This window comes from Vipera berus, assembly GCF_964194415.1.
Source record: "Vipera berus genome assembly, chromosome: 5".
Lineage (NCBI taxonomy): Eukaryota > Metazoa > Chordata > Lepidosauria > Squamata > Viperidae > Vipera > Vipera berus.
In genome coordinates this window covers 73,346,855-73,364,287 of record NC_138207.1, presented here as the reverse complement: position 1 = coordinate 73,364,287, position 17,433 = coordinate 73,346,855, and the positions used below count along the sequence as shown (strand labels likewise).

Here is a 17,433-nt window from a genome sequence, read left to right as displayed (position 1 = left end):
ATATGCCTGCTTATTAGGGCTTTCGCCCCCCCCAAGCGGCATTATTACAAAGTCAGCTTAATTGCCCCCAACAATCTGGGTCCTCATTTTACCTACCTCGGAAGGATGGAAGGCTGAGTCAACCTTGAGCCTGGTGGGACTCGAACCTGCACTAATTGCAGGCAGCTGGTGTTACTTAAGGAGGCATTAGCCCACTGCTCCACCAAGGCTCTTTGCACGTTCAGAAATATATAACCATGGATGCAAGTTTTGAGCAATAGAAGATAACTTTTTTCATTCTCTGTCTTAAAAATATCTGTCCAGTGGATGACGCCTTTAGTCAGACAGTAAAAGAAATATTTGGAGGAGAAGCCGACAAGAAAAATCTTGTGGATCCCTTTGTGGAAGTTTGCTTTGCTGGGAAAAAGGTACTTGGTGCTAATAACAGTATTGTATTATATAGTCATGGATAAAGTGTCTGATAACTACTCTTGCATAAATTTGTTTTCACAAAGATGAAATGACAAAAATCTGTTGTGGTTTGGATAAAATTACATTTACCGGTATTTAAAAATGAACAAAGTATGGTTTGGTAATATATTATTTTTATGTTTTTAGTGAAATCATTGTGTGTTACCATTAGTTATATGTTAAACACATAGAATTGAGTAGAATTAATTCTTTCAACTAATATCTGAAACTACAAAAAAAATCATGTGGAAATATATGTATTTTTTGTTGCTTGAAAAGACCTTGTCTATTGAAACCTAAGTGGAATAACTACTTGGATGGAAGACTGCCAGTGAACACCAGGGCTGTGGGGTAAAATGGGAAGTCAAAAATTATCCCAGCAAAAGGCATTTTCAGGCTTTTTGCAAATTGTGGCTGAGAAAAGTACATGACAGTGTCCATGTACGCATCAGAAGTAAGGCTCAATTTATGCATGGCCAATCTCTTTAGGATCACACTGGAAAAGAATTGAAAAGATTAAACTTTGTTGTATTGCAGTATTTAGCAGAATTTTTCTCCTCTTGGCCTATCTATCCTTTAGATGGGATGGTTGGGAGCTTCTAGTATTCCTAGTCCTCATTGCTCAGAATGAAAAGAATTGCAATTTAACCAAGATGGAGGGTATTAGGTTGAGGATAGCTAAGCTGATATTTAGATCTGTACAATAATTCGTTATCAGAGGGGAGTGTCTGATTCAGAGCATTCAAGGCATACAGTTTGCAACTCACACCTGTTGAGCACCTTGTAAACCAAAGATATCTCTTCCAGGATGAATTACTTATGCTAGCTCTATGTAGGCTGCTCTATGTAGTTCTTGGCAGGTGCTATCTGCAGGACTACATACACTCTAGATCAGAGGTCCCCAACCTTTTGAGCAGCAGGGTCTGGATCCATGAAGAGAGGTTTTTCTATGTACCACAGGGGGCGTGGTTTCATATACTGTCTGCATCCAGTGGATGGGGCTTTGCTTCTTTGCGTGGACCGGTTTCTGGCATGCCACGGCCTGGTGCCAGTCCACGGACCGGGGGTTGGGGACCCCTGCTCCAGTCTAGATGACATGTTTCCCTTTGAATCCAGGTGTTTGCAGTTGCCCTATTGCCATTCAAGAATTAAGTGCCTTAGATCTTCTTCCAGGCTCTGAGTTAGCTAACATTAACAGGATGAGCAAGTCTAGTAATACGAGTTAGGTCCTGATCTTTCCAGATAAAAAAAGATTAAGGATGAAAAATAGAATTGATTTGGTTTAAATAGAAGTGGACTTTTTCTTTGACAGGTTTGCACCAATATAATTGAAAAAAATGCTAACCCCGAGTGGAATCAGCTTATTAATCTTCAGATCAAGGTTTGTTCTCTGGTACATTATTATACAAATAGGCTTTTGTATTTAAGAAATCAGACTTCAGTAAATAACATAGTTTCCTTTTTTCTAGTTTCCTTCAATGTGTGAAAAAATAAGGCTGATGGTCTATGATTGGTAAGCTCTTCCTTGTTATGTAGCCAGTCTTCTACAAAGCAACAGTTAGAAGCAACTGTTAGAATTTTGAGAGCAGATATTTTTGCATAAGCTGTACATACGTTTATTGTTTGTTGTTGTTGTTGTTAACTGCGAAGTCGTGTCCGACCCATCGCGACCCTATGGAGAACGTTCCTCCAGGTCTTCCTGTCCTCTACCATCTTCTGGAGTCCATTTAAGCTCACGCCTACTGCTTCAGTGACTCCATCCAGCCACCTCATTCTCTGTCGTCCCCTTCTTCTCTTGCCCTCAATCTTTCCCAGCGTTAGGCTCTTCTCCAGTGAGTCCTTCCTTCTCATTAGGTGGCCAAAGTATTTGAGTTTTAGCTTCAGGATCTGGCCTTCTAAAGAGCAGTCAGGGTTGATCTCCTCTAGGACTGACCGGTTTGATCGCCTTGCAGTCCAAGGGACTCGCAGGAGTCTTCTCCAGCACCATAGTTCAAAGGCCTCAATTCTTTGGCGCTCAGCCTTTTTTATGGTCCAACTTTCACTGCCATACATTGCAACTGGGAAGACCATAGCCTTGACTATACGCACTTTTGTTGACAGGGTGATGTCTCTGCTTTTTAGTGTGCTGTCTAGATTTGCCATGGCTTTCCTCCCCAGGAGCAAGCGTCTTTTAATTTCTTGGCTACAGTCCTCATCTGCAGCGATCTTGGAGCCCAGGAAAATAAAATCTGTCACTACCTCCATTTCTTCCCCATCTATTTGCCAGGAATTGAGAGGGCCGGATGCCATGATCTTGGTTTTCTTAACGTTTATTACATTTGTGCAACTAACATTAATGCAATGTGTAGTTCCATTTTATTTGCAAGATTGCCTTAAAATAATTGGTTCAAAATTGACATAATTTCTTTTTCATGCAGTCACTGGTAAACTCTGTTTATTTATTAAATTTAGATAGCCGCTCATCTCACAATGTGACTGGGAGCAGCGTACGTAGTCAAAAACAAAAAATTCAAAATGATTAAAAAACAAGGATCATTAACCTACAGTTAAAATAATTTAAAACTTAAAAAAAACAACACCACAGGAGAATGCTTTCAACTTAAACGCAATGCAACCATTTAACGGAGCTCTACACTTCCATGGGATTCCCCAGGCCCTGTGACAAAACCCAGTTTTAAGACTCTTCCGGAAGGCCAACGTGGCTGGGGCCAATCTCATCTCATGGGGGTGTGGGATGATGCTCCAAAGGGAGGGTGCCAGAGCAGAAATGGCTCTCTTCCCTCCTTGGTTGACGGGACCTACAACATGACCTGATGGCACAGGTAGATGTAACCAGAGAGAGGTAGCCCCTTGGATAAGCTGGCCCCACGCCATGTAGGGCTCTAAAGATCATAATCAGCACCTTGAAATGGACCCAGAAACAAAGTGACAGCCAGTGCATTCTGTGGAATAGAGATATTTATTTATTTATTTATTTATTTATTTATTTATTTATTTATTTATTTATTTATTTATTTATTTATTTGATTTGTATACCGCCCTTCTCCCTAAGGACTCAGGGCGGTGAACAGTGACATAAATATCAGAATGCACAAATACAGATATTGAAAACAAATTAAACCCTAATTTTGCCCAAATGCAGAAGATAAGTTACCTTAAAACAATAATTACAACAGAACCCGTCAGACCAGACCGGATTGCTCAAACAGATAGGTTTTTAGGTCGCGTCGGAAGGAGCGAAGGTCGGGAGCCATCCGGAGCTCAACCGTGTACAGCTCTAGAAGCTCAGATAACTAACTGCCTCTGCTGCTACATTTTGCCTCAGCTGAAGCTGCTTCCAGATATTTTCTTCAAGGGCAGCCACATCTTGAGCGCATTGCAGTAATCCATTCAGAAAGTGACCAGGGCATGAGTGACTGAGAGTAAAGCCTTGAGTCTTATCAGCACAATATTTGAATAGTTTTGTGGTTAATTGTGCTTATTCCTAGTTGGTAGTTTAGATTGTGAGGAATGAAGGAACTGAGATAAATTCCTGCTCTAAAAGAAATAACTGTGGCTGATGTCTTCTTTTTGAAGATTGCACATTGTGCCATCTGCTGGCTACTGGTGGAAGTGAACCCTTCCTACTGTACATCCATAAGATATTAGCTATGACCATCTGCATTTTCTATACTGTTGTCTTACTAACCAATATCATTATTGTTTATTTAATCAACACTCAGAATTTCACACTATTCATATAAGGAAATAGGATTGATACATAGTATTCTAAATGGGAACATTAGAGATAGAGTATTTAAAAATAATGTGCATTTAAAATGAATATTGATGCATTTAAATCCTTTATTATATTCAGGGATCGTCTTACAAAAAACGATGTTGTAGGCACTACATATTTATGCCTTTCCAAAATAGCTTCCTCTGGTGGAGAAGTTGAAGGTAAGCCAGTCTCTTTTCTTACAGTAGATGCTTCCTCAAAATAACTATTACAAACTCAGAACAGAAAGACGGTGAACACAAAGGAGAATCAGTGGTATTTCCTTAGGTATGGTGCAGGACAATCAAAGACTTGGTGATGTTTGCTCTGGTTTATCCAGATTTAGTATTAACAAGTCTAAACTGGAGTAATCATGCTAATTAGTACGACGCACATGATGGAATTCTTTCTTTAAATAAAATACTACTGATGCCCTTATCTTTTCAGAATGATATTTAATGTTCTTGCTTTGCTAAATTTAGCACTGTGACTGATGTGTGTTGATTTTAGTTTCTGAATTGTTATTTTGTATATTCTAAATAGTTATTAGCAATATACCTTGTCACACAGAAAGAAGCAAGATATACTTCTAAAACACATCGAACAATAAATTATTTTGAATGTTGTTTTTTTGGAGCTATCATGCAAGCTTTCTCCATTATATAGGAACCTGATTTGAAAACTCAAGGGATGGTTGGCCTTATTCAAATTCAAACATGCAAAAACATTTGCGTGCGCACACACACACACACACACACACACAATATAAATATTGTATTATCAATATAGACATAGAACTATTGAGAGAGCTGTTCAGGTAGAGAGATATTTGTATACATTCATATATACAAAGTTGAGGTAGCTGACAATGTGAAACCCTACCAATGGGTAGAAAAGGCTGAGCCAGAGGCATTGATCATAGCAGCACAAGTACAAGCACTAAGCACTAGATCCATAGAAGCAGAGGTCTATCACACTAGACAGGGCCCAAGGTGCAGACAATGCAGAGAGTCTTCAGAGACAGTCCAATACTTAGTGGCAGGCTGCAAGATGTAGGCTGGAGCAGCTTACGCTGAATGGCACAACCAAGTAGCTGGCATTGTGAACAGGAACATCTGTACAATGTATGGACTAGAGCCTCCCAAATCCAGATGGGAGATTCCACAGAAGATTGTGGAGAGTGATGGCTAATAGTCTGTGGGACTTCCAGGTCCAGATAGACAGGTAGATACTGATCCAGATAGACAGGTAGATACTGACCAGTCAGACATTATGGTAGCAGACAAGGAGCAGAAGACAGTGGTGGTGGTAGATGTAATGGTGCCAGGTGACAGCAACATCAGGAAGAGGGGAGTATGAGAAGCTGGAGAAGTACAAGGATGTGAGGGAGGCACTAGAGAGGATGTGGAACGTAAAAAACCAAAGTGGTCCCAGTGGTAATAGGAACACTTGGGGCTATGACTCCTAAGCTGGGAGAATATCACCGACAGATCCCAGGAACCAACAGATCCCAGGACACAGAGCTCTGTGTCCAGAAGATTGCAGTGCTAGAAACAGCTAACATATTGCACCAAACTGTCAAACTTCCAGGTCTCTGATAGAGGACCTGAGATTGTAGATAGATAGATAGATAGATAGATAGATAGATAGATAGATAGATAGATAGATAGATAGATAGATAGATAGATAGATAGATAGATAGACAGACAGGCAGACAGACAGACAGACAGACAGACAGACAGACAGACAGACAGACTGTTAACATTGTTTCTTAGCTTATTTTAATTTCTGTTTAGCAGGATTCTTTTACTTTTAATATGAAATTTTTATTCTTGAGGAAAAGGCATACTGTTTAAGTATTTTATTTGTCACGATTAATTACACCAGTTCTTCCATATAGTCATATGAAATCTGTTCCAACTTATGGAAATAATCTGAAATCTGTTTTAAATTCTATATAGTTTGATTGAATGTTTCTTATCAATAATATCTGTGATTTGTATTAGCCACTGAGATCAGAGGTGGTGATGGTGGTTCAGTCTTGTTCATATTTTGTCTCTTGTTTAAGTTAATGGTTAAGTCTTTTAAAATAAAACAATAGTAGCAACAACAACAACAAACCTAACATAGTAGGAAATAGTAGTTTTGTTGTATGTATTGGTGGAACAGATGGAAGTTGCTTAAAATAGCATTCTGTGGACTGATTTTCTACAAATCTCATTCAGGTCTTCCTAAGTAATAGTGCTTGCTCACATCATTGCATCCAAAATCATTTTAGTTGTCTGTAATTAGTAGAAAAAATGTGAAAAACTCAAATTCTCCTAAAATTCTCACTAATTAATCATCTCCCTTTAGATAGCACATTAGCTCCATATTTTATAAAGACCTGCAAATAATTTTCTCTCCTGATTGATAGGGATCATTTCAGGAACATGTGATGAGCTTGTCACTATGCATATGGTTTATGTGTATCCTGCCAAAAACAGATTATCATTATCTAGGGACCAAGAGCATCTGTGGGCAGGTGGAGCCACCTAAGTCAAGATGGCAGCAGCAACTACACAATTGAAGCCACAGTGTTTTGTAATGGGCAATCCCAGCTGCCATCATGACTTTTTTTGGTCCTCTGTGGAGATCCTTGCTAGAGACACTTTACATTTAAAAAGAGTAGATAGGATTATTTTGATGTGCTCCTCACTGTCTTATTTATTGTAGTTGTACAATGATAATATAATGTACAGTTGTATGATTATCTCCCTAATGATAGTGTAAGTAATTGGTGTAGCTCTTGTTAAGTTCTTATGAGCGTTGACACTCCCAGCTTATTAAGATTTAAAATGTTTGATATGTTTACTGCGAGATTGAATATCTTTACTGAATATATTGTTTTATTTGCTAAGCAGTCTCTTGTCTTTTTATAAAATACAGAGCTTTCACCTTCGGGAGCTGGGGCTTCATCATATGAAGGTTCATAATCATACCTTGGAATGTAATATGATTTGCTTTGTTTCATCCAAAGTAATATATCTTTTAAATCAAAAGAATTAACCAGATTATTGCTTAAAGTTGCATTAATAGCTGCAGCGATGCATTGACCTTTGCGTAAATAACATTAATCAGCTTGGCCTAATTGAAAAAAAAATGCTTTTGGCTTTTGCATGACTGTATATCAGAATTTTAGTGCAATTATTATTTCAGCGATCTGGCATATCTACGCTGCTAAAGGAGCTGTGGCTGGTTGGTACTTTAAATCTCAGTGCTTCTCTTGGCTTAGTGAAAGTACAAACGCGTGAAGAATTAACCATCAAAGGTATAACATTGGACAGTCTGGCCATTGTATGGTGTGATTTTGCAGAAAAATACATTGCAATGTATCTCGGAGGAAAATGAATGCAAAAGTAAAGGAATTGCTAGGAAAAGCAGTTCACCCACCCAGCTACTGAGATTGCTCAGATATATATCAGTGAGTGCTGGGCTAAATAGGTTTTCCAGCTCTATGATCTTGGAGGTTTGGGTTTTGTCTGTGGCGAGTCTATGAATAAAGAAGTCCTTGTTCATAAGTAGCTAATCAGTCATGTTTATGACATAAGTTTGGTCAGTCATTGATATTTTGCAATAGGCTTCCTTGTGTGGCCAGTTTTGGTCTACGGATTGCCACTTCCCAACCTCAGGCATACACTGGAATTGGCTTGAACAGCTGGAATTGGTAGATGGGAATGACTATATATAGATGGAAGTAGTCATTAAAAGGGACGCGGTGGCTCAGTGGGTTAGGACGCTGAGCTTGTTGATCTGAAGGTCGGCAGTTTGGCGGGTCGAATCCCGAGTGAGCGCCTGTTACTCGTCCCAGCTTCTGCCAACCTAGCAGTTCGAAAGCACGTAAAAATGCAAGTAGAAAAATAGGGACCACTATGGTGGGAAGGTAACAGCGTTCTGTGCGCCTTTGGCATCTAGTCATGCCGGCCACATGACCACGGAGACGTCCTCAGACAAGCGCTGGCTCTTTGGCTTTGAAACGGAGATGAGCACCGGCCCCTAGAGTCGGAAACGACTAGCACGCACGTGCGGGGGAACCTTTACCTTTACCTTTAGTCATTAAGGTTTAAACTTTCTCCCTGTAAGTAGAGAAAAATGTTCTCATGTTACTAATCATTAATATTTAACATTTTACCTTGCTATTAACTAGATTCACTTATCATGCTGTGAGCCTTAATGTGTCCTAATCATGATGTTTGCTTATCAGCGAATACTGGAGAAACCGAAGTGGGCTTCTTACCAACATTTGGGCCTTGTTACCTGAACCTTTATGGGAGTCCAAGAGAATACACTGGATTTCCAGACCCATATGATGAGCTAAATTACGGAAAGGTTGGTTCTTGCATATTTCTAGAGAAAATATAAACTCTCTGCACTTTTGTTTCCACCCAAATGTTTTTGAAACTATGTTCCTTTTTGTAAGAAAAAAAAAGTCTGAGTTTGTTTTCCAAAATTATTTTTAAGTACTGAAATTATTTTATTTCAGCTGTTATGAAAGTTAAATGTGTTGACATTTTTCCCGAACATTTAATATGAAAAGGAAACCCTATGTCAGGACCCACCCCAATCCACGTCTTAGGAAAACAAAAACTCTTGGAGTCAGCTCTAGTCCAAAAGGAATTTTTACTAGGACATGTTTGGTTGTGGAAATACAAGACAGGACCTGGTATTGTTTTACAGATTGAAACTTTATAAAGAGTTCCCGGTTCAACCCCCCCTTCCCTCAACCCCATTTGGTCAGCCCCCTATCATTTACTTCGTGTCATCCCTTTCATGGGAAAAAGGGAACTTCGGATCTTTTACGGTTATTGCCTTCTTCCTTTACAGATTCAAATGGAGACACAGGCCAGATGCCTCCTTCCCTAACCCTCCCCTTTGTTCCCCCAATTCAAAAGGTTTCCCTTGGTCTTTGAAATAACCTAAGGCAGGCTGAATCCACATTCGCCCCTCCTTCCTCGGGAGATGGCAGAATCCAGGAAGGGGGGGGATAATGTTTTAAACATACATTTATGAATGTGATATAAATGGATTCTGACACCCTATGTATTATGAACTTGCCAATTTTTTCACATTTAAAAATGAGTGCTGTGTGTGAACGAAGAATACGTTGCAATTCTAGGCAGCATAAAAAAATGCATCTCTTGATAAAAGACAATTGGATTTGTTTGCAGAAAATAACTAATTTATAATTTCTTGCTTCATTGTAGGATACGATTTAATTAATTATGTCTCCTGTGTTCGCTGCATGTTTTTTCAAAGATTTCAGTTTTAAGATTTCAGTGTTTGAACTGGAAATTCATGCACTGGATATACCAGAAAGCTTCTAGTCTAATGGAATATTTGCATTATTATTTCCCAGTGTCTTGCTGTAGCACCATACAGTGCTTATTTATTTACTTACTCCCATCTCAGCCAAGTGACTGAATGATGAACAATCCTAAGATAAATTATTAACAAGATTTCCATCATAATGCAAAAATTAAAATATATGCAGCTGGCAGCCAAGGAGAATGTTACAATTTATGGTTGTTAACACAAACGGCAGATGGAACCCTTTACATGTTATGGCAGCAGCACATAATCAGTCTTTAGAGGCTTATGAAAGGCCAGCAGGGTTGGGGACATCCTGTATCTCCTGGCCAGTGGGACCTGGAGCATGACCATCTTGCCTGACCGGATTGGACAGCTAGAAACTGAAAAGATGATTCCTCAGCCTCAAGTCATGAAAGGCTTTAAGAGTAACAACCAGGACCTTGAATTGCACTTGAACCACACTTGGGATACTACATCCGGTTTTTGTTACCACAATATAAAAAAAAATGTTTGAGACTCTGGGAAGAGAAGGCAAGACAAGAAGCAATAAATGGAAATTAATCAAGGAGAGAAGCAACCTAGAACTAAGGAGAAATTTCCTGACTGTGAGGACAATTAATCATAAAGTAGTGGGGTTGCATGTGCCAAGTAACTGATACCATTTACTTGCCATGCAGCTGCATTCTGCGCCAGTGGAAACTTGCAAATACTCTTCAAGGGCAGCCCCACATAGAGCTCTATGTGGGGCTGCCCTTGAAGAGCAGTGTGCTTCTGGGTGCGGAATGACAGAATAACTATCTCCTGAGCTTCTGTGTGTGGAAAGTAGTGGGAGGCCTCTTGTGCGCCTCCCTCTGGCTCGTATAAATAGGACCAGGGAAACTTGTCAAAGCAACAAGGTTGTGTGTGCATATATGTGACTCTGTCTCTCTAGCATAGGAGGTTATATTCTGCATCCCTATGCACACTTGAAATATTTGCCCTTTTATTATTTTATTTTATTTATATTGACTTGTTCACCGTGACCCCTGCCCATGTGACGTCCTGTCTGGATAGTTACAATCCATGGCTGTTAACAAAACCAGGATAAGAGAGTCATTTTTAAATAAATAAACCAAAATTCAAGACTCTTTTAAACCTTTTCAGGCTCGAAAACACCTCCCATCTTATGATACATGCTGAAATCTCTTTTCTGGGTTTCAGTAGCAAAGCTGGAACTCCACATTATCAATGTATTTATAAACCAAAGAGCTCCTGTTATTCCAATCCATGGGATTCAATGTCAGTTGAAGAATATGGTGCTGTATTTGTAATGTAGAATATTAGTCCAACGATACATTGAAGTAAACTGCTTGGGTTGCAGGGAGAAGGTGTCTCTTACAGAGGCAGAATCCTGGTTGAACTTTCTACAGTCCTTGATAGCAAACCACACACTAATAAAATTGAAACTATACCCAGTGATGATGTATTAATTGTAGAGGTAAGTGGTATTTTGTTTCTCAGTAAACAACTATCATAGCAAGAAGCATCATCTAGCTCAGACATGTCAAACACAAGGCCCGGGGGCCGGATCCGGCCCGCAAAGTGGTTTCATGTGGCCCCCGAAGCCATCCTGGAAACAGTGTGGGAACGGCCCCCGCTGCCTTGGCCCTGGCCCAGAGACCCTCCTTCTGCCAGAGACCCCCAGATCTGTCCCAGTCCTGCCCAGGCCCCCATAGGCACCCTTGATGCCAATGATGTAGAGCTGGCCATGCCCACCCAGTAGGCCATACGAACTCCAGCCACGCCTTCCCTGGCCACACCCACCCAGCCCCCCGAGGGCAACCACAATGCTGATGTGGCCCTCAATGAAATTGAGTTTGACACCCCTGATCTAGCTGATCTTTCTTTGGAACAGACTGGTGCTTAGACACCATCAGAAAATCCTTTTATAAGCTAGTTTGGACAGTCTTTAAAAAAATCTGTATATGCTGCCCATATACGTGGCTTCAGAACATAAAGTGATAAATAGAACAGCAATTCAAAATTTAAAACTACACATATTTTTAAACCAGAACCACCAAGACAGATGGCACAGAGATCTTACCCTATCAATCTTCTCCAACAATAAGTGCCCTCCTCATGGCTCAAACAACAAAACCAAGCTTTGCCAAGAAAACAACCTGGTTGTTGTTTCTTGTTTTTGCAAAGAAAACAAGGCACGCCATGATGTTAGCAGGGCTACAAACCATCCCATCAGATTAACAACTAAACTTATTGTGTTACAAAGGTGAAGTGGGTTAGGACGCTGAGCTTGTCGATCAGAAGGTCGGCAGTTTGGCGGGTCGAATCCCGAGTGCCGCGTAACAGAGTGAGCGCCTGTTACTCGTCCCAGCTTCTGCCAACCTAGCAGTTCGAAAGCACGTAAAAATGCAAGTAGAAAAATAGGGACCACTACGGTGGGAAGGTAACAGCGTTACGTGCGCCTTTGGCGTCTAGTCATGCCAGCCACATGACCATGGAGACGTCCTCGGACAAGCGCTGGCTCTTCGGCTTTGAAACGGAGATGAGCACCGGCCCCTAGAGTCGGAAACGACTAGCACACATGTGCGGGGGAACCTTTACCTTTACTTTACCTTATATACCTGGAAAAGCATCAGATATACCTCCTAATAGCTGCTAAAATTGCCAGTGAATTATAATTTAACTTGTTATTATTTTGACCATTGGGATATAGCAGTCAGAATAGATAGATAGATAGATAGAGAGAGAGAGAGAGAGAGAGACAGACAGACAGACAGACAGACAGACAGACAGACAAACAGACAGACAGACAGATAATATAGAACACAGTGAAGTGCTAAGAATATACTTACAATTTATTGCAGTCAGATGCCTAATGAAGTATTCTGTCCCAGGTTTCTCTCTCTCTCTCTCTCTCTCTCTCTCTCTCTCTCTCTCTCTCTCTCTCTCTCTCTCTCTCTCTCTCTCTCTCTCTCTCTCTCTGTACACACATACACACCCTTATAGAACTGCAGTTTTCATCTGCAGGAAACCAAAATGGCAGCAGCATTGCATGAAAAAAGGGGTGAACCTTCAATCCTAAGTAGCACAGCAAATGTTTCTCTCTTAGGGTGCAAAGACAAAGTATGTGCTGCAAACTCCACACAGGCATCATGAAAGGTATCTGGCTAGTAAACCCTTAGCTCCATTCAGCCGCTCTGTATTTACTCTGAATAGGGACTAGAGCAGGGGTGTCAAACTCGCAACGTCACAATGTATCATGACTTTTTTCCCATTGCTGGCAATGGGGTGGGCGCGGTTTCAGCATGACGCATCCGCCCCGCAGGCCGGCAGTTTGATACCCCTGGACAAGAGGGTCATAAAAAGGGATGTTTTTAAATCTCACTATTCTCCATGTTGATGGAATGTATCTTATGAAGTTTTTTTCTCTCTCTCTTAATAATTAATCCATTAAAACCTTAGGGTAAGATTCAGTCAGTAATACAAGTAAACCAACATGTTTGTTGATCCTCCAGAAATACCAGCGCAGAAGAAAATACAGCCTCTGTGCGGTGTTTCATTCTGCCAGCATGTTGCAAGATATTGGAGAGCCCATCCAGTTTGAAGTTAGCATTGGCAATTATGGCAATAAATTTGACAACACCTGTAAACCATTGGCATCAACCACACAATACAGCCGTGTCATATTTGATGGTGAGTACTGCAGTGGCAGATCCTGTCATGGTAACCTATCTAAAGAGGAAATATTTTTACATTTTGTTATGTAAATCAGGGCTGTGGTCAAAAAAGCCATGGCGGTAAGATGCACTTAAAAAGCAGGCAACATTTTGATGGCACACTTTGTGGCTACCAACTTGACTTTTTGACTACACCCCTAAATTGTATGAAATATCTCCCTCCCTCCCTCTCATTTCCATTTGATACTCCATGGTTTGCTTCCAATTTTTAAGCTACAGTATTAGTTACAGCATTGAGATGGCCTTAGCTGACCTTGAAAAAAGCTTGCAGGTCAAATTTACAATGAGAAAACACCAGGAAGTCTAAATGCACTAGCTAGGCTAGTGTTTCTTAAATCCCACAACTTTTAAGATGTGTGGATTTCAACTTTTAGCTCAGGGGCCAGTCCTTCTCTCTAACCCAGTCCTTCTCTCTAACCCTAACCCAACCTACGTTGTGGGGGAAAACTGGAGAAGGAAATGCTGTGCATGTATATTACTTTGAGCTCTTGAGGAAAGGTGGAATATAAACCTCATGAAAAATAAATGATTATTAATCTATCAATGTTTCATCTTAGGAAACTACTATTATTATTTACCATGGGCGAACACAAAGCCAGTAGTAACATTGACTTCTTACTGGGAGGATATAAGTCACAGGCTGGATCCTTTAAACTTGATTCTTACCATGGTAGAAAAGTTGGTAAGTAGTTTGAACTATTATAATAAGGTATTATTAACTATTTAATGTTAATGCATGTATTATGAATTTCCAACATTAGATTTACAGTGTATCCAGTTTCTAAGAATAGGCTGGTAATGCAGCATCTTTATGTTTTGGACTGTCTATTACCTCTAAAGTAACTATGCTATCCCCAGTTACATTCAAGTTAAATGAAAATTATTACAATTTCACAACATTTCTAAACTATACATGAGAATGCCAAAATTCTACCTGAGATTTTGTGATATTTCAGAGTTTTCATCAAGTATAAATCATAGAAATCTTGTAAGATTTCAGGCAAGGGGAAAACCACTGAGGGCTTTAAAGGTTGCTGACTTCAGTCCTACATAGAGATGTGCACAATATTTGAAATAAACTTGAATAACTGTGATAGGGCTTTCCAAAATCATATTGGTCAATTACAAAAATGAAGCTGGCATTAGCTATTCAATTCTTTCCATTCCTAGCAAGCGAACCTAACGGCTTTAAAATCAGGAATACAAGCAAAATGGGCAGAAAATCAATTGGCAGAGATATGGCTGAAGCTGATTGATGAACTTATAGTGGACCTAAGGTAAGTTATCCTATATCTTTCTTTTCTGTGACTGCCTCAAAATTCAGATTGCTAAGTATATATTTCTATAGTGGAGAGCCAGTTTGGTCTAGTGATTAAAGTGCTGGCCTAGAAACCGGAAGATTGTGAATTCTAGTCCCTCTTTAGGCATGAAAGCCAACTGGGTGACTCTGGGCCAATCACCAGGAGACTGAGTTCTAATCCCTCCTTATGCATGAAAGCTTGCTGGGTGTCTCTGGGCCAAACTTTCTGTCTCAGCCTACATGAAAAGGGACATCCCTTCAAAAAATACATTTTGGGTTGTCAAGAGAGGGACATTCCTATGTTGAGATACAACTGAGTACTTACTACTCTTAAACAATGTGCTGGATATTTGGAAGCACAACGAGAGAGAGAGAGAGAGAGAGAGAGAGAGAGAGAGAGAGAGAGAGAGAGAGAAGGGAAGCGCAAGTGCCTCTCTCTCTCTCTCCCTCACACACACACACACACACACAAACACGCTGAGTGGGGGAAGAGGACTGGCAGACCAAGGGCATAAAGAGAGAGAGGGAGAAGGAGAGAGAGAGAGAGAGAGAGAGAGAGAGAGAGAGAGAGAGAGAGAGAGAGAGAGAGAGAGAAAGAGAAAGAAAGGAAGTGCAAGTGCCTCTCTGTTCTTCTCTCTCTCTCTCTCTCTCTCTCTCTCTCTCTCACACACACACACACACACACACACACACACACACACACACACACACACTGAGTGGGGGAAGAGGACTGACAGACCAAGGGCAGAAAGAGGGAGAGGGACTGAGAGAGAGAGAGGGAGAGAGAGAGCGAGAGAGAGCGCATATGAATATATGTGGTTGTCCTTACTGGACTTTTAGTAAAGAATGTTTAATGCAATATTTTGATGGTTTTTTTTAAATTAAGAGATGAGGTATAGGGATAATTATGCTGTATTTAAAGATGGTAGATAAGCTACTAAAATTGTTTTCACCTGTTGGGATGAAGGAGAAAGAGGTTTTTCCCCCCCCCCCTCTTTTCTCCTGCATAAAAATTTGTTTCCTTTGTAGCAGTTCATTGATTTTATAAATGCAACACACTATAGTTTTATATATATATACATAGCATAAAGGTAAAAAACAATATATGCAGTGTTGTCTTCATTTTAGATGTCAAAAGGGTTTTGCGGCTCCCAGTGTTTTCTTTTCTGTAGGAAACGAGTCCAAGTGGCTCTTGGAGTGTTTAAGGTTGCCGACCCCTGATTTAGGGTCTCTCTTTCTTGTAAAGCAGGCACGAAAGAATTTAATAAACATGGTTGTCTTCAGTTTTGTGCTCCTTATTCAGATTGAATGCACAAGGGCAAATACAACTCTCTCCACCCCCTCCCATAAAAACACAGCTAAGATTGTGCTCTTGTGGGGAAGATTTTATCAGATTTACAACTCACATGCCTGTTACACTATACACCTACTTTATAACTTCCTATCTGGCAAAATACTCAGATAATTCTGACACCTTATGTACAGTTACTCTTATAATATCAATGTGATTTCATTTCCTTCTATGTGCTTAATGATGTTGTACTATTTCTAAAACTAGGCAAGCCCAGATCTCCTCATCTTACCTCTACTTATAATTAAAACTTGCCTTATTTTATTTAGAATACAGGTAAAGGTAAAGGTTCCCCCGCACATGCGTGCTAGTCGTTTCCGATTCTAGGGGCCGGTGCTCATCTCCATTTCAAAGCCGAAGAGCCAGCGCTTGTCCGAGGACGTCTCCGTGCTCATGTGGCCGGCATGACTAGACGCCAAAGGCGCACGGAACACTGTTACCTTCCCACCGTAGTGGTCCCTATTTTTCTACTTGCATTTTTTACGTGCTTTCGAACTGCTAGGTTGGCAGAAGCTGGGACGAGTAAATAGCAACTATTTATTTTACTGTAACAACTATTTATTTGGTTACTGTAGAATCCTGGTCAGTGACTGTAGCAAAGATTCAAACTAATAAAGACAATCCCTGTTGGTTCCAAGTGGCTGTAAATATAACTGTATACCTTTTTGCTATAGAAAAAAGAAGTCAGTGTTTAATATAATGTTAACATATTTAATAAAATGTTTAAATAGTTGAGGTTTTTACTTTTTTAATATATATTTTCACATCTATATTCACACATTTTCATTTGAAGAAACTTTCCCAACAAAAGGAATATTACTTTCTGGAATGCACCAGTCATAAATCCTGCTGTTTTTGAGAACGGTTTTTCACTTGTACGTTTGTTGCATTCAGAGTTTTCCATCATGGTTTCTTAAGACCCCCTGGAGCATTGCTACGTTGCATTCATTTGTGGCGATATTCATGACCTTCTAAGTATTTGCTGAATGACATTTAACTGCAAAAATATTACTGGCATTTCCTTTCAGTAAGGAGTTGCCTCGCTTAGAAGGCAAGCAGAATGTCACCATCCTTGACACACAGATCCTCAAGTTGCGGCTCAAGTGCCTCCATCAGATTCAGGAAGCAGCCATTAGACTCAGGAATGAAGCCATGGATGTGAAGGCCACTCTGTCAGAGATCGAGGATTGGCTGGACAGATTAATACAACTAACTGAAGAGGTGAATGGACTGAATGCTTTCAGGGGGGGCGGGGTTTGCACATATACACACACATATTTACTTGGGCACCCATGGACAAAGAACAACATGTGCATCATGATCCCATGACATAAATGACACGGCTTACCTACTTATATCAATCTGCCATGATGCTGGTAACATTATTGTATCGTTGGATGTTGATGTCATGAGCCGTATGACATCACTTTGGCATAACTGTGGCTTGTACAGACGGTGCTGCCAACGCAGGCATATATTGTAAAAGTGA

At 40.3% G+C, this 17,433-nt stretch overlaps 1 protein-coding gene across 6 annotated transcripts in view; it reads left to right on the top strand.

The window, feature by feature from the left end:
- MYOF (myoferlin) overlaps positions 1-17,433 on the top strand; it is a 107,383-nt gene that overhangs the window by 39,060 nt on the left and 50,890 nt on the right. For 5 of the 6 annotated variants that reach the window (XR_014026732.1, XM_081329870.1, XM_081329868.1 and 2 more), the window contains 11 exons: positions 304-407; positions 1,763-1,831; positions 1,920-1,963; positions 4,307-4,389; positions 7,136-7,174; positions 8,451-8,575; positions 10,917-11,033; positions 13,072-13,249; positions 13,851-13,975; positions 14,464-14,570; positions 16,973-17,165. Coding sequence is in view for 5 of the 6 variants with exons in the window: in XM_081329870.1 (XP_081185996.1) it covers positions 304-407; positions 1,763-1,831; positions 1,920-1,963; positions 4,307-4,389; positions 7,136-7,174; positions 8,451-8,575; positions 10,917-11,033; positions 13,072-13,249; positions 13,851-13,975; positions 14,464-14,570; positions 16,973-17,165 (1,184 nt within the window). In the remaining variant the exon portion in view is untranslated. The remainder of the gene's footprint in view (positions 1-303; positions 408-1,762; positions 1,832-1,919; positions 1,964-4,306; positions 4,390-7,135; positions 7,175-8,450; positions 8,576-10,916; positions 11,034-13,071; positions 13,250-13,850; positions 13,976-14,463; positions 14,571-16,972; positions 17,166-17,433) is intronic. The other variant, XM_081329869.1, reaches the window with a different exon arrangement.